This window comes from Polypterus senegalus, chromosome 1, assembly GCF_016835505.1.
Source record: "Polypterus senegalus isolate Bchr_013 chromosome 1, ASM1683550v1, whole genome shotgun sequence".
Lineage (NCBI taxonomy): Eukaryota > Metazoa > Chordata > Cladistia > Polypteriformes > Polypteridae > Polypterus > Polypterus senegalus.
The window spans coordinates 61,624,132-61,647,348 of NC_053154.1; the positions used below are offsets into that span (position 1 = coordinate 61,624,132).

At 38.5% G+C, this 23,217-nt stretch overlaps 1 protein-coding gene across 3 annotated transcripts in view; it reads left to right on the top strand.

Annotated features, from left to right (window-relative positions):
- LOC120526583 (homeodomain-interacting protein kinase 3-like) overlaps positions 1-23,217 on the top strand; it is a 174,536-nt gene that overhangs the window by 52,396 nt on the left and 98,923 nt on the right. For all 3 annotated transcript variants that reach the window (XM_039749748.1, XM_039749753.1, XM_039749761.1), the window contains exon 2: positions 13,208-14,333. In XM_039749748.1, the coding sequence (XP_039605682.1) occupies positions 13,208-14,333 (1,126 nt within the window). The remainder of the gene's footprint in view (positions 1-13,207; positions 14,334-23,217) is intronic.

Here is a 23,217-nt window from a genome sequence, read left to right on the forward strand (position 1 = left end):
AGCTGTGGCTTCTTCTGGCATTGCTGCAACTCTTCTAGAGGGTGGCAGAACTGCTCATTCAGCTTTCAAGCTGCCTCTGAACCTCAACCATACTGAATCCCCCATGTGTAACATATCAAAGCAGAGCAACATGGCTGAAGTGCTGCGACATTGTCAACTTATTGTCTGGGATGAATGCACTATGGCACACAGAGCAGGTATTGAGGCTTTAGACAGGACCCTCCAAGACATCCGAAACACCAACAAACTTATGGGAGGCTTGACAGTGTTGCTGGCTGGAGACTTCCGCCAAACCCTACCAGTCGTGCCCAGAGGACCACGTGTTGATGAAGTTAAAGCATCTCTGAAATCTTCATACCTTTGGCCACAAATCCATGTTGTTACTTTAAAAATAAACATGAGAGTTCATTTGAAACGCGACAAAAAAGCCGAGGAGTTCTCTGCTCTTCTGATGAGTATAGGTGATGGCACCTTCATACAAGAAAACAGTAAATAAATAGTCCTACAAATCTGTCTCATTGTGAATACCTTACAAAGCCTTCTTCAAAATGTTTACCCCAATCTACGAAATCTACACCAAAGTGACGTCTCATGGTTAGAGACAGCTATCCTGACACCAAAAAATGACATCACTACAACTATAAACATTTTACTTCAAGAACTACCTTCACAATCAAAAACATATCAATCTGTTGATTCAGTTGTAGAAGTAGAAGAAGCGGTACATTATACGGTAGAGTTTCTCAACACTCTAAATCCTCCAGGCACTCCTGAGCATAATCTCATCTTGAAGGTTGGGGCACCAATAATGTTACTGAGAAACTTACAGCCACCGAAACTTTGTAACGGCATGAGACTTCATGTCACATCTCTACAAAACAACCTAATTGAAGCAACTATTTTTACTGGCAGTGCCTCAGGTGACACAGTTTTTATTCCTCACATCCCGTTATACCATCTAATCTCCCATTTCAATTCAAACGCGTTCTATTTCCAGTAAGACTCTGCTTCGCAATGACAATTAATAAGTCTCAAGAACAAACACTACAAAAGGTTGGCATTGATTTGAGGCAGGATTGCTTTTCACATGGCCAACTGTATGTTGCATGCTCAAGAGTAAGCTCAGCACACAGCTTAGTCATATTACAACCGGAGGGCCGAACTGACAACGTAGTATACAGAGAGATCCTTAACAATTAATTTTTTATATATTTTTCCTCAGTCTAAAAATTTTTACTTTTTTCCTAATAAAAATATTCAGACAGTATTTCACCGCTGCAAAGCGCGGGTATTTTGCTAGTCCATAATAAAGTCACTGATCAGTAAAGCTTTATTGAAAACAGAGTATTAAACAATCCAAAGTATTGATGGACATATAATGTTTTGACTTTACCAGTGGTCTCAGTATATTTTGGCCATCGGAGAATGCCAGGGTACAACAAAATAGAGTTAATCTCAATAGAGTTTATCCGGAGAGTATTTTAACCTAGAAGTAGTAGCCAACATTCCATATTCCAGATTTTCAGCAAGCCGTTATAACCCTCACTTATCCGTTCGGCCCTGTTGAGATAACATGTTAGCCAATAGATCGTCACAGTTAACACTGACATTTAACACACACATTCAGAATCGACAAGAGGCAGTTTCCACCATCTATTCATCATTGCTCTAAACCAAAGCAGATATTTGGTAAGAAAGTTTCCAATTACACAGATTCTATCCAGCACGGTGCAAATCAGTACAGGCTTGTGTCAAAAGAGCGAGGGACAGCAAGGACAGGAATGCATATTAAACTACAATCTAAACCAAAGGCAGAGGCAGATTCTGTATCGGGCATAAAATCCAGAACGAGGGATTAAAATCAAAGAAAAAAAATTGGGAGTGATCTCCCTTAGACTTTCTTATATACTGTGATATGGGGATGTATATTTGAGGATTATGTTCATTAAAGATCCATCAAAATCAAATTAATAATGAAGAATTATAAAAGTGAAGTTGAATAAATCAGACTCTGCAGATGCATGAATAAAAGGTAAAGTACCACTTGCGGTTACTGGAAATAGCCCAAAACTAGATAGAAATCTACATTTTGTACCTAATACTTGTATGCAAAATTTGGTTGACCTAAGTGAAAGCGTGCTCAAGTTATGTTTCCACACACACACAATTCCAAAAATGATGTTTTTTTAGATTCGGGGATGTCTAAAACGTAGAGATTCATTAAAATCTCCAAATGTGAGGATTCTAGTACTTTCCCTATACTTTTTTTATATGAGGGAGTCGGGGAGGTCTGAAACATTGATTCATGAAAATGTCAATATCAAATTTTTGGACGATTTTTCATTATTACTTTCTCGTATACGTAGTATAAGGAAACAGAATAATTGCAAAGAGCCTCTGCAAGCACCAGCAAGCATACCAGCATTCACTTCTGGTTCTGGTCCTTGGAGTTTTGAGACTCCAGGCCCACTCGCTCACTTATCAACAAAAAAAATTATTTTGGGAAACAGCTGAAATTTGGCAGGATTGTACATCAGATTCAAGTCAAAGTTTATTGTAATGTGCACAGTAAGGAAACCCGTTTCCCTGTACAATGAAATTCATTCTTTGCTGTCCACACCAAATGACAAAACCAGCATATAAAGATAAACATAAATGATAAGTAGCAGAGGCAACATAAAGTATAAAAACAAAATAGAAACGTAATGTGTAGGTAGGTGTGTGATGGACAAGTCAAATACAGTTGTGTGAGGTAGATAGAATGAGGTGAACCATGGTTATAAACTCCAGTCAGTTATTTAGGAGTCTAATGGCCTTGGGAAAGAGTTCTTTAGCCTGGAAGTCCTGCATTTCATACTATTACAGGGTGGTCCAGATCTAATTATGCAGATCCAGATCGTCTGGATGACTTTGATTTATGCGGGGAAGATTCCAGTTTGGCGCAATGATGATTCTTCATGTCGTCAGTTTGCACACTTCTCGATGGTCCAGGATTTTTTCGGGTGATTTTCTATGTAGTAAACTTAAGTTATAGCGTAATGAAAATTGCATAATTAGATCTGGCCCACCCTATATACCTCCTGCCTGAGGCTAGAAGTTTTAACAGTTCCAGTTGTGGGTGGGTGGCCTGGGGATTGGGGCAGTTCTCTTGTGGACTCTGAAGTTGTAGATGCTCTGCAGAGAGGGCAATGGGGTCCTGGTGATCTTCTCAGCAGTCTTTACCACTCTCTGCAGGTGTTTGCTGCCCATAGCAGTAGTGTTGCCGTACCACACGGTGATGAAGCTGGTCAAGATGCTCTCAAAATAATGCAGCTGTAAAAGTTGCAGAGGATCTTAGTCGACATACCAAACTTCCTAAGCCTCCTCAAAGTACAGCAGCTGTTGAGCCCTCTTGACCAGCTGTGTGGTGTTATGTGTCCAAGTGAGGTCCTCACTGATGTAGACACCCAGGTATTAAATGCTACTCACCCTCTCCACTTCAAGCCCTCTGATGAACAGTGGCTGGTGAAATCTACTTTCCTTCCTCATTTCCACTATCATCTCCTTCGTTTGGTCTGTGTTGAGGGTGATGTTTTTATTCTCAACCCTCTGACGCCGGAATGTCCATCTCCCTCCTGTAGGCCGCCTTATCCTCACCAGCTATGCGTCCAATCACTGCGGTGTCATCTGCAAACTTTAATATGATGTTATCTTTATGGGAGGTGACGCAGTACTGGTTGAACAGGGTGTAGAGGATGGGGCTGAGGACACATCCCTGTGGGGTGCCGGTGTGTGATAATGGTGGCTGAAATCCTGTTGCCAATCCTGACAGACTGGGTCCTGCCAGTCAAAGTCTAGGAGCCAGTCACAGAGGGTGGGATGCAGGTCAAGTGCAGACAGTTTAGGGGGTATAGCCATATTAAAGCCAGAGCTGTAGTCAACAAAGAGCATCATGATGTAGGAGTCTTCGTTCTCCAGATGGGAGAGGGAATAATGTAGTGCGGCCGCGATGCCATCTGAGGTGGACCTGTTGGGCCGGTAGGCATACTGCATTCTGAGTGTGGGCCAGTCACATACTCAGCATAGTCCTGTATGCTGAGAGAAGAGTCCTCTAGAGTGGCTGCAACCCTAAACACATCCCAGTCTGTCTGAGCAAAACAGTCCTGCAGGGTGCTCTCAGTCTCTGGGGTCCAAAGTTTAACTTGCTTAATGATAGGGTTTGTTTGTTTCAGCCATTGTCTGTAGGCTGGGTACAGGAAGAGAGTGACATGGTCTGATTGTCCGAAGTGCTGGCGTGGTGCAGCCCTGTATGCACCGCGTATGTTGCTGTAAACATGATCCAGTGTGTTCTTCTCATGGATGGGAATGTTTACGTGTTGGTGGTATTTAGGAAGTGCAGTCCATAAGTTGCACTGATTAAAGTTGCCAGCTGCAAGAAAAACTGCATCGGAATGAGCCATCTCTAAGTCGCTGATGATGTCATGGAGTTTGCTGAGCGCTGCCACGGAGGTAGCTTGTGGTGGGATGTAAACAGCGGCTGAAAACACAGCAGTGAATTCCCTTGGTAGATAATACGGTCTGCGTTTCACCAGTAAATACTTCCCATCTTGTGAGCAGTGCTTTTAAACAGTTCATACATCTCCGCACCACGAGTCCAGTAGGTATCCACTAAAAAAAGTGGACTATTTGGCACTGTGTCCTGTTTTTGTCTCAGTGTTGAAGTAATCATACGGAGAAATGGAAATGGGGCTTGCAGTTCATGCAAATGAATGCTGCCAACAGAACAGTTCCACTGACCAATATGTGATTGTAATTGTGCATTGAAATTGTTCTGATGTTGAGTGAAAAAGCAGAGGATCCTGCACAGGATAGACTTAGATTGGACTGGAAGAAATTGATTCTGTGGACAGATATGCTTTATACACTTAACGAGTTGAGTTCAGGAATAACTAATTGATTGATTTTGCCAATCTGTGGGAGCCAGGATTCTGGCTGAGTTGTAGGGGATCAAATACTTATTTCACTCAATGACATGAAGATCGATTTATAACTTTTATGTAATGTTTTTCTTTCTGGATTTGTGGTTGGTATTCTCTCTCTCTCTCTCTCTCTATTAAAATGCAACTACCATTAAAAATCAGAATATTAATTTCTTTGTAAGTGAGCAAACTTACAAATTCAGCAGGGGATCAAATTATTTCCCCCACTGTACATTGTTCACAGTCAGTGCTGTGAACTCAGCACAGCCTTTCAATCCTACTGTGACTCCTCAATTTATGGTACCTCCAGCTCCTCTATTTGTAATTTAAGCCAATATATAATACCTGTCAAAAGTTTGAGATCACCCAGAAATTTCCATGTTTTTGATAGGAATTGATACTTTTTTAAATCAATATACCATAAAATTGTAATTGGTTTCCTCCCACAGTCCAATGGCCCTAGTGTGTGTGTGTGTGTGTGTGTGTGTGTGTGTGTGTGTGTGTTTGTTTGTTTGTGTGTTTGTTTGTGTTTGTCCTGCATTTGACTGGTTGTCTGTCTGGGATTTGTTGCTACCTTGCACTCGGTGCTAGCTGGGATAGGCTTCAACACTCCCCTTTGATTCCATTCAGAACTAAGTGGGTTAGAAAATGACTGACAGATCATTAAATTAATTTATAAGTCCAGCCAAGACATTACTAGTGTGTATAGTGACTATTCCTGCTTGAAATGATTAATTAAAAATTTATTATTCATATATGGCTGCAAAGTCCTATTTTTCATGAGCAGTTCTTGCAGTGTCCTAATGGTAAACTTCCATCACTTTATCCTTAGTCATTTGTTAATGTTAAGTGGTTATTAGAGAAGCTTTTCTTACAGCACTAACACCCCTGAAACCTGTTATCTTGTTCACTTATGCTACAAGCTCCTGGCACTCCTAAAGTTCAATTCAGGATTCAGAAATGGCTGAAATTAAACTGCTTTCTCAAGAGACGTGTCAAGTCTTTTGGTATTTTGCAGAATGGATATTATTTCATGTGACAAATTGCCAAGAAACTGAAAATTACATAGAATGTTATTGCCTTGTGATAAATGTGCAAAAGTTTCCAGTTCAAATGCCACCCTTGAACAATATCAAAGCGAAATAAATTACCAGTCTGAAGAAAAAGAAATGGTGTTTCAAGATATTTATATGCCGTAAGCAAGCGGTTTTGTTTCACAAGTTTGGTTTGTTCTTTGGTGATGGTTTCCCTTACTTATCATTCCCCGTTATTTTTTTATGAGGTTGTGTTTTCTTTTCAATATTAAACTATGAAAATTGGGTTCATGTTGGTTGATTCTGATTGCATATACAGTATAGAAAATTATACAAAGATAAAGAAATTGTTTAAGGAGCAGCAGCGAAGTGCCCCCATGTCACATTGCGCTGATTCCAGTTGAACTTAACAGTCTTAAGAACTGGCAGAGGTCGTCTTGTCATTTAGTAAAGACAGCTTAAATGTTAGTTCGACACACAAAAAGCATTTAGCTTTACGTTTGTCAGATGACTGATTATCAGTTGTCCACAGCAATCGGAACACTTCTTGTACCATACTACATTTGCGAAACTAACAGAAAAACAATTGCTTTATATTGCCCTGTGCTTTTGTCTCTCTATTTCCTGTAATACTATAAGCTTGGCTACATTCCTCACCTATCCACTTCTTTAGGCACCTTGTTAATTTTGCTTTGGAAAGTACTCCTCCTTACTGAACTGATTAAGTTTAGGCAATAGACATTGATAAGAGGCTATCAACTGAGTTGTTTATAATGTATCACAAAACTTGTAGCAACTGGTAAATTGGGTTTTTTGGTGCATGTAGTTAGCATTAAAAAAAGCACGATTTAGATGGCTTACTCCTCTATGGCTGCTATGTTGAATGTGGTGTTCTTCTGTCTAGGGTTGGCCAGTCAATAAATTATACATTGTAATTAGCAGAATTCAATCAGGGAAGGGCCACGGTCTAAGCACAAACCAGTTGGTGTGCGATTAGAATATTGTTTCTGCTGCTCCACACCACAAAGCTGATGCTGTTTTTAGAAAAGTTTCCAACTTTAGAGAGTGTTGTCAGAAATTTTCATTTTTGGAGTTTGGGGAAAAGAAAAAAAAACTGGATACTGTGGACAAAAGGCGAACACTGAGACAAATGTCTGCGTTTTTAAACAAAAACGTAGTAGTGAGGATGGGCTTTTAAGTGCTGGCATCCTCTGTATTGTGTAAATAACTATTATCTGGTTTAATTAAATTCACCTCATGCAACAGTTCAAATTGCTTTTTACTTTGCCTTTTTCTGAAGTTGAAATGAGAGTTAAAGGCAGCAGCATGTCACAGGCCCCCCTTATTGTCTCCTTTGTGTCTTCTATGTAACTGCTTCTAGCATTAAAGGAGAGAGAGAGGGGCCAAGAACAGGTAAAAGAAAAATGACTACTCAAATTTTAATTTGTGATGCTGTCCATTGACCATCTCACTAAAAACTGTTCTGGAGTGTGGAGGCATGTTCTATGTTGATTTGCCGCATTCCAGCTAAGAATTTAACTGTTAATGAGGGAATTATCGATCTGTCGATCTGTCGATCTTTATCTAGATCTCTCTCTCTCTCTAGATATAGATATAGATAGATAGATAGATCTCTATATATAGATATATAGAGAGATTATTCCCTCATCAACAGTTAAATTCTTTGCTGGAATGCGATATATATCTCTATCTCTAGTTCACTAAGGCAAGACACCCATGGAAAGCACGCCGGAAGGGGTGTGGATTCACTAAGCCGCTGACAAGTAAGACACCAATGAGCCACGCCGGAGGTGAATCACCATATGCAGCGTGTAAAACGGTTTGCGAGGTGTATCCCATGGGATCCTTAAAACAATCCTTTACAACTGAGGTTAAAACACAATGAAGTAAGCAATCTTTAAAAACCCGAGTTTTCGGTTACGATGCACGACTGTGTGCACCATAGCAAACTGTTTTACACGCTACGTATAGCAATTCGCATCCGCGACAAACATGCATCGTCTTAGATGCTCCTGCAGGAACACGGAAAGTCCACGTGAGTTACAGGTGCATCTGGACTGTGCAAAGACGACAACAACTCAAATGACTAGTTGGAGGTGGGCACATGAGCGATGGCGGTCCGCCAGTTCTCAATCACGGAAGATTGTGTGTTGGTTCGTTCCGTGCATTGTTACAATGTTGCTTTTCTTGCTGATTGATTACATTACCGATTTTTCAAATGTTAATTTTCTCCCTGTGCTTAAAAATCATTAAATAACCGGCCTGATTATGCGGCGTATGGTACGCCGCGGGTTGGCTAGTAACAATTTAAACCTATTGCAAACTAGAGATTGTATGGTGTGCATTTGAAACCCCACCTCACAATGTTTGTTTCAATAAGCTACATTAATATACAATATGGAATAGATAGCTGATCATTCTGGTCATGATAGCAGACCTACCAGAGGCATAGTATCCAACTTCTTGACCATCCCCTGCATTGCAGAATATAAATATGCTGGAAATTAAATTTACACCTGCTATCTGATTCTTTAACACTAGAATTACCAGAGCTTACGAAAAAACTTGTAGATCCGTCCCACCTTAAATCGCTTCTTAAAACCGTTCTCACCTCTCTGCCAGTCTCCTTTGTCCTGTAAATGTGCCGAAAAAAACAAACTGCAAGCAGCCATTCCATCCCCCCACCGACTCAGAACGTGCACAAACTTCGCCGAGCTCATCCCTCGATTAACTGGGAGTGAAGTGGAGTTTTAGAGTGGAAATAATAGATTGTTATTTGGAACACACGCATTTCATGTGTGTTCCGTTTCTACAGTAATCTGTGTAAACACAATGTGTTAACAAACTTTTTCATATTTTAGCAATAAATGTTACAAAATGTAGACATAAACTATAAAATGTGTGAAGCCTGACAGCCAAAGAGAAAATAAACATAAAGGTCCAAGACTTTTACAACAGGTTCCGTGGTGCACTGGTAAGATTTCGTCACTTAGAGCGCAGCAGACTTGTACTTCAAGAGATCCGAGTTCGATTCCCTGCTGGAGAAAAAATTTATTTTTAACCTTCGCCGTTCTGCCTGCCTGAACTCCCTGTCTATCTATATAGTAATAACAGTAATTTTATTATATCGGAGCCTTCCTGTCTGCCTATCATATAGTGCCTTTCCTTCCTATCTATCTATATATCTATCCCCTTAGCTGTTTTTTATATATCTATTATACAGTACCTTCCCTGTTTATTTATATATCTAGTGCCTTCTCTGCCTGTCTGTCTGATTGCATGTAGCGCTGAACTTACTGCTCTGTACTATTCTGTCCTCTGCATGTCCAGGAGTACAAAAGAAACACCACCATACACTAACATGTGCGAACTGGCAAGATCGGGGATAAAACACGCAGTCACTGATTACAAACCGCAAGATGAATGAGAGAGACAATATATGTAAAAACATCATCAAGATTAATGCAATATTATTTGAAAACAAACAGCGTCAGATCGGGTTTGGATATGCGCTCGATCTGACGCTGTTCGATTTCAAATAATATTGCATGTACTGAACTATTTTAGAATAAAAACATACATTTGATTTTAGTCAGTCTGTAAGAGCCAGTGTAAATGCATGGTAATTGTAAAGATTAGCTTTTTTTTTTTTTTTTAAATTCAGTTCCATTCTCTGTCGCGTTCACGATTCACCACCAATCTGATATTGCTGTTTTCACATAAAGACTCGCTATAGCTCAAATGTGATTTATTTGGAGATGCGCTATACTCTAATGTTATTTATATAGGGAAGAAAGTACAATGTCAGGGGCACATTCAGTGTAATAGGTACCATAGCAAAGAGAGCTGTGTACACTGCAACAAGTACACATGTCGTGAATGTAGGAAGGGTGTGTGGGAATTGTTAATATTTGAATGTGATGATTTTATATGGCACGGAAATCAGCAGTTCTTAGCATTGCACCACACAAGCGGTCGTAACAACCGCCTATTGTAACTTGCTTTATTTTTTCTTCACTTACAGTCTAGAATAAAAGTGTACTTGTTTTGTTATACTTGTACACCAACATATGTTCCTGTGTTTGAGCGACACGGGCATGCTCAAAAAGAATAGACGTGTAATGCCACGAAAAGTGCACGCAGGCACTTCAGTTCAGCATTGATTGGAGAATGCAGTCACAAGTACGCTGCAGAGGTATAGCGCATCTTTATGTGAAAATAGCATTCTCAGATGGGGGGTAGGGAAGGATCCTGAACACGACTGAGAGAATGAAAAGTGAATTAAAAAAAAAAAAAAAACTAACCTTTACAAGTATCATAAATTACACTGGCTGTTGCACACAGAAATCAAATGTATGTTTTTATTCTAAAATAGTAAGAATAAGAGCAGTTTACTTCTCAAAACTGAATCGTGCGGGATCGAACTCATGACCTTTTGAATACTAGTCAGCGGTTGATACCATTACGCTACCGTGGCAGCTGTAGTACGTATGTGTCAATGTGGCATGCTAAGGCGGCTTTTTTCTGCAGTTATATTTTTGAATAAAAGCATACTTGTTTTGTTATATTTGTACCTTTTGTGAAAGTGTTTGATATTTGGACTTCAGGCTTCATATATTATATAGTTTATGCTTACATTTTGTCATTTACTAGTACAATATGAAAAACATTTCTGTTTTAAAAATGTGTTTACACGGATTACTGTAGAAACGGAACACACGTGCAATGCGTGTACAGTATTCCAAATAATGATCTATTATTTCCACTCTAAAACTCCACTTCACTGCCAGATAATCAATCAAGGCATGAGCTGGCAGAAGTTTGTGCACGTTCTAAGTTGTTGGGGGGATGGAATAGCCGGCTACTTGCAGCTTTTCTTTTATCAGCACATTTAGATTAACAAAAGACACTGGTGGAGAGGTGAGAACGGTTTTAAGAAGCGATTTAAGGTGGGACGGACCACGAGTTTTTTCGTAGGCTCTGGTAATTCTAGTGTTAAACGAAATTTTTACCCATTTTTCTGGGATGTTAACATCCATAATAATGATAGAATGAAGCAGGCAGAGGACTTGGAACAACTGGCCAGCATTGCACAAAAAGATGTGCAAATCAGACATTTGTATTAGGTTTAGATTAAGATGGAAAGGAGTTTAATTATCTTAGCTGTGTTTAAAGCTTCCTGGCTGAACCAAGTGGTGGTTAATGTGCTCCATGCTAGCATTAAGCATTAGGAAAAAAAAAGTGAATTCAGTTTTACTTTTGTTAGAAGACATTTGTCCATATGATTTTGCAACTGGTAAAGGCTTGGTGCAGGTTCCTCAATATTTTGTTTACATGGCTACAGATTACAACAAATTTGAATGGTACTAAATACTGAACTATAACCAGATTTTTTCTCATTTAATTTTCCAGCAGCTCAGAAATGTAGATAATACAGGATAAGGGACACTGAGGTATTTTTGATAAATGTGCTTTTATCATGACCATATTCTTACTGGTGCAAGAGGCTCAGTTTACTTATTAACCCTAAAGCTGATGTTGCATTACATGGGTTAATGTTGTCACCAGACCATTTCATATTGTATAATTAGTAATCACTTGGACAACTGCATCATGACTTGTTGGCCCGGTTTCATATTTCCAATGCATTGCAAGTGCGCTCTTTTTTTTTTTCTGATGGCCAATAATGTGGTGCCCACTTGAACTAGTTCCCATGTTTAAGTTTTGCAGATGCGAGGAGTTTGTGTGCAATCTTTGCCCCCTTTTATGTTTTATTATGGTAAGTAAAACATATAAAATGTCAAACACAAGTCTCTCTTCTGTTTGTAAGGTCCTAAAAGCACTTTTATTCCTCATTCTTGCTTCTAGGTGAACATTCATTGGTTGTCTGCTCTCATGCACACATATGCTCACCCCTTATGATTTAAAATCAAACCTGTCATACTATGCAGCTAGTAATCACGAGCAAACCTGTTATGTCTCAAGTTGCTGTGATTATTTAAATGACTGAAAATCTCTGGAAAAGTCATATAATATGACATTGCCTTAGACAAAAGTGGAATTTGGCATCTCAAGCCAATTGAATACTGTAAACCTCTTTAAGCAGATGTGTGTGTTTGTGTTAAAAACACTTACCTACTTCAGTTTTACAATGGTTTATCCTCAGTAAATTCTAAATGGCCAGTATGTCCCCATTTATCAAAAAGCAGTGCTGCTTACAATTTTTCTAGAAAGCAATCTGAAGCAGATGTCTGCCTTTTCCAAGCCTCTTACAGGAGACATTTCTTTGCAAAGTCTAAACATCTGGACTGTGTCTCTTACTTTTATTAAAGGAAAAATCTTGTAACACATTTTAGAATATTATTTGTTTATTATCGGGGTTTCATCCAGGTTCATTAGGTACATCGCGCAGCAGACGGAAGCAGTCCAATTATCTGCGGGAGTGAAATTAAAGATCAATGTCTGTATGTATAAATATGTAAAAGGATAAATCTCTAGAGTGTGTGTATATTTAAATTTGCCCTCTCTGGAGATGCATTAATACTCACTCTCTTGCTATAAATTTATGTGCACGTCTTGCCTGGACTTCACATCTTGCATCATTTGGCGAGGTGGTGGCTCTGAGGCTAGGGATCTGTACTGGGATTCAGAATGTCCCACATAATTTAAATGCCAGAAGTGGTTCCACTCTGTTGGGCCCTTGAGCCAAGGCCCTTAATCTGCATTTGCTCTGTCTTGGATATGATGTTAACCTGCATCCAGCCCTGCAAGCAGGTCTTCCAACTTACAGGGAAAACATGGGGGCTGCTGTCAGGATTGGCACTCCAGCCACCGTTTTTAAAAAAAAACCAACACACTGTGTAGTGCTGAGATGTAAACCAATGCACAGCAATGTTCAGATCTTAATTTGGAATCCTGAGGCGGTTCATCACACAGTGGATGCTGCAACACGCTGTATTTGTATTAGTGTGTGCTCCCAACACACACACTCTCTCTCTCTCTCTCTCTCTCTCTCTCTCTGATAATAGCAATATCAGATTTTTTTTTAATATATTTACTATAGGTTCCTATTTTTTTTTTTATTTTTAAGCTATGAGTTATGCCAGATTGTAAGTGAGATAAAATTATATTTTACATTGGTTCTAAAAATGTAATAATAATAATACCTATATATATTTTCTTTCTTTCTTTTAGGTATGGCCTCACAAGTCTTGGTCTACCCACCACATGTATATCAAACCCAGACAAGTGCCTTTTGTAGTGTGAAGAAACTCAAAGTAGAGCCAAGCAGCTATGTGTACCATGATAGAACCTTCTCACAGACAAATCTGAACGGTATAACATTTGGTATTACTCATCCTAAGAAGATTATCAATTCTTTTTGGACAAAAGACTCCGTGAGCAACAGACCACCTGTTCAAAACTTTTTATTGCAGTCGATATCCTTGATCAGTGCAGGAAAGGATCCTAGCTCAAGTGTAGCACAGAAGCTACAGTTAGACCCTCGAGGGGGAGAGGCTCTAAAGAACACAGTGCAAGCAGACAGAGGTGGTGGAGGAGAAGACAGTGGTGGAGGTTTGAACTTGGTGGATAGCACGCAGAGATGCGGGCTGAAACGTAAAAGTGAGGACTTGGAGAATAGAAGCAGCGACATGCAGATTGTTGAGGAACTGTCCATGTTGCCTGCAATGTTGCAAACAAATGTTGGTAACCCTGTTACAGCGGTAGGTGCCTCAAAGCCGAATGCTGCTGGTGGTGATGGGGATTACCAGCTAGTGCAGCATGAAGTGCTGTGTTCAGTGAAAAACACTTACGAGGTTCTTGATTTCTTGGGCCGGGGAACTTTTGGCCAGGTGGTCAAATGTTGGAAAAGGGGTACAAATGATATAGTGGCCATTAAAATCCTCAAAAACCACCCCTCCTATGCACGGCAGGGGCAGATTGAGGTGAGTATCTTGGCACGACTTAGCAGTGAGAATGCAGAAGAAAATAATTTGGTGCGGGCCTTTGAGTGCTTTCAGCACAGAAACCACACCTGCCTCGTATTTGAAATGCTGGAGCAAAACCTTTATGATTTTTTGAAGCAGAACAAGTTTAGTCCTCTGCCCCTGAAGGTAATTCGGCCCATTTTGCAGCAAGTAGCCACTGCGTTGAAAAAACTGAAAAGTCTTGGACTCATCCATGCAGACCTCAAGCCAGAAAATATCATGTTAGTGGACCCTATCCGGCAGCCGTACAGGGTGAAAGTAATAGACTTTGGATCTGCCAGCCATGTTTCCAAAGCAGTTTGTTCAACATATTTACAGTCTCGGTACTACAGGTAAGGTTTTCATTAAATCTCTTCAATTTTAGTATTTTGCAGAAGCTAATTGTTGTACAGCAGTTTTTTTAATTCTTCTTAATGCAATTTAGCTGTCTTTTGTTCAGAAGCTTTGTTTATACTGTTTTGTGTGTATTACAGTGAACCCTCGTTTATCACGGTTAATCAGTTCCAGACTCTACCGTGATAAATGAATTTTCGCGAAGTAGGATTCTTTATTTATAAATCGAATATTTGTGCAGTTAGAGTATAGAAAACCTGTTTACGACCTTCTAAATACGTTTTTTAACATTATTAGAGTCTTCTAGACATGAAATAACACACTTTAGTTACCATTACACTCGTATTACCCAATATATTAGACAAAATAAGAGAAAATAAGACATATTAGACGTTACAAATATATTATTACTAGGCTCACCCGCCTTTTAAAGGCACCGTCTTTTATCCTCAATTTGTGTGCGCTCCATGTGTACATCAGGCATGTAAGTGTAGGGAATGAGAACGTTAAAGTGCCCATTCATAACATCTCCCGAAAACCTACGTTTTTTTATCTCTTTGAGTGCCTGTCCAAAGTCGTACAATGTCAGCCCGAATCTGTACCGCTAAAGACAGAGTTTCATGCACTAAATAAGCTATAGATGAGAATAAGCAAACACCATCTCCCCTGATATTTACTACGCGGTGAGACATTTGTACTCCATCAACATTAATTATTTCCAGAACATAATTTTGTCTATTTTTCCAGCGCATCACGTACAAAAGCAAGGGGATGATGGGAGCAGCAGAACTCTGCTCACATCGCGTCGCTTCGTACCGCAAGCCGCAAGTAGTAAGTCTGTGATAAGCGGAATACCGCTAAGCTTTGCACTCACGGGACGGAAGGACAATCCCGAGTGCTTTTATATAGTAGATCTCAGTAGGAGAGTCTTCAGGTGGTGCAGTATATTCAGCAGGTGTATCGTTGTCGTCTTCCGCTGAAGGAGTACTAAGAGTAGGCAGTGGGTATCTGGGTGTGCGGCTGAAGAACATCTTGATAGGCAGTTGCTGGCGCTGTCTTTTCATATGCGTGAGGAGGCTTTTGTAGGGTATTGCCATCTTTGATCATATCCACGAGTTTCACCTTCTCCTGAATAGCAAGCATCTTCCTCCGGCACTTAGTTTTATTGTCAGAAGGCTTAGAAAAAGCAGCACATTTAGGAGCCATCGTGGGGCTAGATAAAAGTTCTCAGAAAGCACATGCGTAGTGACGTAAGCGTGTATGAGAAAAAATCACGAGAAAGTGAAGCCGCGAAAGTCGAAGCGTGATATAGTGAGGGATCACTGTATTGTCAGTTTTTTAAAAATTGCTATATGTATTTCATCCGTTCTCTTTAGTCAGCATTCTACAAGACTGCCAATTTAAAATTTACTCCTGTACTTGATCTTTCCATTGTATGTTCATTTTTTTAAACATTCCTTAGCTATCTTGATTCTTATTAAAACCTGCTGAATCACTGATGTGAAGTAATTCTACTTTGTGAACACTGGCCTCTGTCTAATTAGTTGCAAAAATAATAAAATACATTAAGTAAATAAAATTAAAAGCCTAAGTAAACTTAATTTAAAAAAAAAACTCTTTCAAAACTCTTGTATTTTAATTTTGCTTGTTTAGGGATGATCTGGAATATTAATTTTGGGTTGACTATATATTAATTTCACCCCCTTTTTTATAACACATCTGTCTTCTAGTAATTTAACTTCCTGAAAAATACCTTCATCCATAGATCTGTCACTTTCTAATAAAAGGACATGTACATGAGGTATAAAAGACATTTGGGGTAGATTTTGCTTTATCATGGTGTAGGTCAATCACACAAATGTATTTGTTTATTTTAAATGTCTCCTTATTTTGCTTGCCTCAGAAAGAAGTTTATGCTGCTTATTCATTATTCTTTACAAGTTAGAGGTGATATGCAGGTCAACAACAGTGTTGGTGTTTTCAAAAACTCAAGTTTGTGTATTTCAGAGTTAAGGGTGGTGTAAACATTAAAATAAAGTCCATACAAGATTCCTAAAAAAATGACAATTTTAGAATTCATACTAAAAAGTCTGGCCTTCCTGAGGCAATAGACGCTATTGTTCCTTTTTTCAGACTGCCTCTGTGTTTTTATTAAGTCATTTTTGAGTTTGATTCAGGCAAAACATTTGTAACTTCAAACTAAGTCTACTGTGTAATGTTGCTTATTGTTTGTATAGTGGACAAATGGTGTTATAAAATTAATTATTGGTTCGTTACAAACAATGTAATGTTACGTAACTACAGGGAGTGCAGAATTATTAGGCAAGTTGTATTTTTGAGGATTAATTTTAATATGGACCAAACACAGTGCTATCAGTCAATCCAAAATGTTAATAAACCTGAAACCTGAATGTTTCACAACGGAAATGTGAGTGTGAACATCATCAGGGGAATACATATGTGCGCACAATTATTAGGCAACTATTAGTGTGCAGATTTATTATGCAACTAAAGGAAAAATGAAAATTTTCCCATCTCACTTGTTTATTTTCATCTGTTATAGTGAGAATAATAAACAAACACCTCAAAATTTACAAATAAACATCTCTGACATTTCAAAAAAAATAAATCAATCAATCAATGACCAATATAGCCACCCTTCTTTCCAATAACAGTCATAAGCCTTTCCATTCATGGAGTCTGTCAGTTTCTTGATCTGTTGACGATCAGCTTTTTGTGGAGCAGTGACTACAGCCTCCCAGACACTCTTCAGAGAGGTGTATTGTTTTTCTCCCCCGTAAATCTAGCGTTTAAGAAGTGCCCACAAGTTCTCGATAGGGTTTAGGTCAGATGAGGAAGGGGGCCATGTCATTATTCCTTCATCTTTAAGGCCTTTACTGGCTGGCCACGCAGTGGAGAACTTCGATGCAAGTGATGGAGCATTGGCCTGCATAAAAATCATGGTCTTTTTCCTGTATCACTGTTTGAAGAAAGTGTCTTCGAAAAACTGGCAGTAGGTTTGGGAGTTGATTTTGAGTTCATCTTCAATGCAAAAGGTCCAACTAGCTCATCTTTAAAAATACCAGCTCATACCAGTACCCCACCTCCACGTTGGAGTGGAGCTCTGTGCCCATTACTGATCCACAGGTCCATCCATCTGGTCCATCAAGAGTCACTCTCATCTCATCGGTCCATAAAACCTTTGAAAAAAATCTGTCTTCAGATATTTCTTGGCCCAGTTTTGACGTTTCAACTTATGTTTCTTGTTCAGTGGTGGTTGGGTTTCAGCCCTCCTTACCTTGGCCATGTCTTTGAGCACTGAACACCTTGTACTTCTGGGCACTCCAGGTAGGTTGCAGCTCTGGAATATGAAAGTACTGGAGGATAATGGGTTCCTGGTAGCTTCACGTTTGATTCTTCTCAAATCTTTGGCAGCTAATTTGCGTCTTTTGTTCTCAACACGTTTCTTGTGACCCTGTTGACTTTTTGCAACAAAATGTTTGATGGTTCTGTGATCACACACCAATATCTTAGCAATTCCAAAAGTGCTGCATCCCTCTGAAAGACTTTTTACAATTTTTGACTTTTCAGAGTCAGTTAAATCTCTTTTTTGGCCCATTTTTCCTGAGGAAAACTAGCTGCCTAATAATTCTGCACACCTTGATATAGGGTGTTGATCTCCTTAGGCCACACCCTCCCTCATTACACAAATACACATCACCTGACGTGCTTAAATCCAATAAGCATTCAAGTTAATACAGCTTGGAGTTGGAATATACGCATTAAAAAATGATGATATGGTCAAAATACTCACTTGCCTAATAATTGTGCACACAGTGTAAAGGTTTACTACTCAAGTTAATGTATACTACTGGACCATGGCTAATTTTGTTTTTTATGCAGTAAGCTTAAAATCAGATTCATCTGCATATTTTAGGCTAGCATAGTTCCATTTGTTAAATTATTTACATTTTGCTATCTGTTTAGGGTTGTCACAATTATTGAAATATTCGTAATTTATTGATTCTACATCATATATTATGAATGCACTTCAAGTTCATTCTTACTTTTAATCGCTTTCCTCGTAGGCTATCAGTCAGCATTCCTGGAGTTGCAGCCTTGTTTCCCCGCTCATGCAGGTGTTAATAAGATGGCAGCTTCACATGGTCCTAAGTATTCAGACCCTTTGCTGTGACACTCATATATTTAACTCGGGTGCTTTCCATTTCTTCTTATCATCCTTGAGATCACCTTCATTTGAGTCCAGCTGTGTTTGATTATACTGATTGAACTTGATTAGGAAAGCCATATATAAGACCTTACAGCTCACAATGCATGTCAGAGCAAATGAGAATCATGAGGTCAAAGGAACTTCCTGAAGAGCTCAGAGACAGAATTGTGGCAAGGCACAGATCTGGCCAAGGTTACAAAAAAATTTCTGCTGCCCTTGAGGTTCCCAAGAGCACAGTGGCCTCCATAATCCTTAAATGGAAGACGTTTGGAACGACCAGAACCCTTCCTAGAGATGGCCGTCCTGCCAAGCTGAGCTACTGGGGGAGAAAAGCCTTGGTGAGAGAGGTAAAGAAGAACCCAAAGATCACTTTGGCTGAGCTCCAGAGATGCAGTCAGGAGATGGGAGAAAGTTGTAGAAAGTCAACCATCATTGCAGCCCTCCACCAGTCAGGGCTTTATGGCAGAGTGGCCTGTCGGAAGCCTCTCCTCAGTGCAAGACACGACAACCCGCATGGAGTTTGCTAAAAGACACCTAAAGGACTCTGAGATAGTGAGAAATAAGATTCTCTGGTCTGATGAGACCAAGATAGAACTCTTTGGCCTTAATTCTAAGCGGTATGTATGGAGACAACCAGGCACTGCTCATCACTTGTCAAATACAGTCCCCACAGTGAAGCATGGCGGTGGCAGCATTATGCTGTGGGGGTGTTTTTCAGCTGTAGGGACAGTATGACTGGTTGCAATCGAGGGAAAGATGAATGCAGCCAAGTACAGGGATTTCCTGGACAAAAACCTTCTCCAGAGTGCTAAGGACCTCAGACTGGGCCAAAGGTTTACCTTCCAACAAGACAGCACACAGCTAAAATAACGAAGGAGTGGCTTCACAACAACTCTGTGACTGTTCTTGAATGGCCCAACCAGAGCCCTGACAAACCCAATTGAGCATCTCTGGAGAGACCTAAAAATGGCTGTCCACCAACGTTTACCATCCAACCTGACAGAACTGGATAGGATCTGCAAGGAGGAATGGCAGAGGATCCCCAAATCCAGGTGTGAAAAACTTGTTGCATCTTTCCCAAGAAGACTCATGGCTGTATTAGCTCAAAAGGGTGCTTCTACTAAATACTGAGATAAGGGTCTGAATACTTAGGACCATGTGATATTTCAGTTTTTCTTTTTTAATAAATCTGCAACAATTTCAAAAATTCTTTTTTATGTCTGTCAATAGGGGGTGCTGTGTGTACATTAATGAGGGAAAAAATTAATTTAAATGATTTTAGCAAATGGCTGCAATATAACAAAGAGTGAAAAATTGAAGGAGGTCTGAATACTTTCCGTACCCACTGTATGTCGTCACATTTACTATATAATGTAAGGTGCTATAACTTTATGGTGCTCAATTACTTAAACAGTCTCCCTTCTTCTCTGTGTGCACATCTGCTTCCAGCCATACTTCAGAGCGTGTATTTAGTACCTGATAGCTCATTTGCTGCCTGACAAGGGCATGTTCTATGAAAGAGCACATTGACATGCTAGTCTTTCTTGCAAAAAATTTGCAAGTTACAAAGACATGATAGGTTGCTTATTCAAAAATGTAATTTGCACTGTTTGCACCGTGTGTTAGTGGTCTCTTTATGAGTTACATTTCTGATAAGTTGTTTAAAAAAAGACCACAATATTCTTTTAATTGTTTATTTTACATTTTTTTTGTATTCTTTTCACAAAAGATTGCAATACCTAATCAATTAAAATTTAATGACATTTGTAATATTTAATTGCACTACCTCAGTAACAGTATTTATTTCCATCAGTGGAAAAAAATCTGATTTTAACTTTACTCTTTCATTTTTACAGAAGATTGCATTTAATGACTAAAATGTATTTGTTTTCATCAATGTAAAAATTTTAATGCATACAGAATTCCAATTTAGAAATTTTTTTAATTGAGTTATTTATTGTGCTGAAAATGAATTATAAATGTGCAGTGTGTTTGTGCTGCCCTTGAATATAATGTTATGGTTCATAAAATCTTTCCACTATACTTTTTTCTACATTTCTTAAATGTCTGAAGACTGGTTAGGGGTGAGAGCAAGAAGTCTTTCTATCTTATAGGCTAGGAAGAACGTTCAGTTATAAAAACGTGTTTTCTTGTCTCAAAATGAGTGCCTGTTAATACTTGGTTTATTTAATATATTAAGAGTAGATTTTATGAGAAAATGAAATTCCAATAAAAAAAAAAAACTGAATTGGTATGGCAGAATACACTTTTTGTTTCTGTATAGCCTTCCCTGATTTATAATTGCACACTATTAACGGTTAGTCCATTGCATGAATGCGGCAATGTCAGGGTTGTGTAGCATGCTTAAAAATAGGCAGTGGGTGGTGGCCAGAACTTGTTGACTACTATAGATGGTAAGCTGCATAACTGTTAGAGTGAAATAAGGCAGAACTAAATGCTTGCAAGGTCGTTTACTTATTCAAGGTCAGTATGCTCTGTAGGCAGCTGTTGCTTCTCTGTGCTTTGGCACACTGGCAGAGTTCTATGAATCAGTTGAAATGTTAACTGGTTCATTGGCTACAGATTTACCTTAATGTGATAATTATGGAAGTAAAATATTCTGTAACATTCTTGAACCTAATTTTTTTTATACTAGTACAAATGATAAACATTTTAACCTTTTAAACCTATAATTTTTTTTTTAACCTTTCATGTTTTTTATTAAATAGTGAAATGATGTTCAGTATATTTAACACTTTTTAACCTTCTAGCCACACAAATCAGCATTATGTACATGTAAATCTGGTATAAAATGTGTTTGAGTTGGATTATATTGCTGTGAGAAAAAGTATTTGTATATTTTTTTAAAACTTCACACATGCATATTGTAGACAAGCAAGTTAAACGAATCGTATTTAGGCAATTAAGTACCAAGGTTTATTCAACCCCTCTTAATTTTCCAATGTACTGAAAAAAAGTGAATTTCTCTATATAAAACCTTTGAACGGAATCCTGAATTTTAAAATTTGCTATGTTGTATTAAAATTTTGTTCTGTGTTTTCAACAAAGTATACAGAAAACCGTATCTGAGCAAAGTAAAATCTTTGGTTACTGTTCACAATTAATGTGTTTTCATTATACATTAATACTTTTAATAAGTATACTCATTTTTGAGTGTTATTGGGTGAATATGTAAACTGGCTGCATTTTTAATTCAGGGTTTATTAACAGTATGTAACTAGGACAGCTAAACGAATAGAATAAAAGTTATGATAAATGTGTTTCAAGTAGAGCAGGGCAGTTTGGTCTTCAATTGGTATTGCAATTGATCCAAAATATGATATTTGATATATCTCTTTGTTCTCAAAACCTTAAAATTGAAGATCATCACCACATATACATTAAGCCTTGTATATTTTCTCATGGAATTTTGTTTAGAAGGGACCCATTTTTGCCAGGATTGCTTTTTCACATACAATAAATGTTTATAATTAATTTCAAACAGTAACACATAGACACACTTGAAGCAGTAAAGATTTTCTAGATTTTATTTAACTAGGAGGCTTTGCCCACTGCTCGCTTCGCTCGCCAACCCCCATTTTGGTTTTTACAGACGCACACTTTTAAGATTTTTTTTTCTTTGAATTGTTGCTATTTCAGAACCTCTGTAAAAACAATATTTGGAATCTTTCGAGTCCCAACGTGCTGAATCTTTTATGTGAGATCTTTCACAGTTTATGTGAGATCTGTATCCCAAAGAATTGGAAGTATCCATAAACTTCACTTTTTGCTCATAGTGAGTGGCCTACTAACTATGTAACAGCTTAGGAAAAGAGTATTTTTCTATGAATATGGCATACTCTATTTTCCCATGGAAACAAATGTTGCCAAATAAAAATTTGCTTATCAATTTGTCCCCATCATTTTCAGTGGCAGTTGGAGTACCAAGGGGGACATGAAGCAGAATATTTTCAACCTATTGAATATGCACAATTTTAAATTGAAAATGTTCTCAAGTATTTCATTTTTTTTTGCCGTCCACTTCATTTCATTCCCTTTCTCCATACATGGCAGACTTCCAGCTATCCTTTTTTCAGGTGAAATGTCTTCTGTAAACATTTAGACAGATATTAATGACATAAATTGTAAGTCTGTCTATGAGGATTAGAAAATATTGTTGATTTACCTTATCTTTGAGAGTCAAAATACACCAGTGGGGAGCTGCAGCAGATTTAACATGGAGGGAACAAAGAACTGGAAGGACAGAGGAACGTTTTCAGCTTGAAAAACTACAAAGAACATCTGGATAACTGGAGGTTGATAGGGCAGATTTCAAAAATGTAAAATAATGCAAACAAAGGATAAATACCATTGTTGCAAAGGGGAAATTGCTGCATTACATGTTGGGATGATTTAGCAGGCAGTTCTGTAGTCATTTTTCCATTTTCTGAAATTAAACTGGAAAAAGAAATTGGAGCCAAAAGAACTAGATGTACAACTTTCATTAGAGATTATTCAATGATCTTGCTAGCTATAGTGGTACATCACTTAATGCTTATGTCTCTAAACTTAAAGTGACCGAAGAAACTAAACATTCTACAGTATTTGTGCAGGGTCAATTGTATTTGTATTTAAGGAAGTACATATCCTTC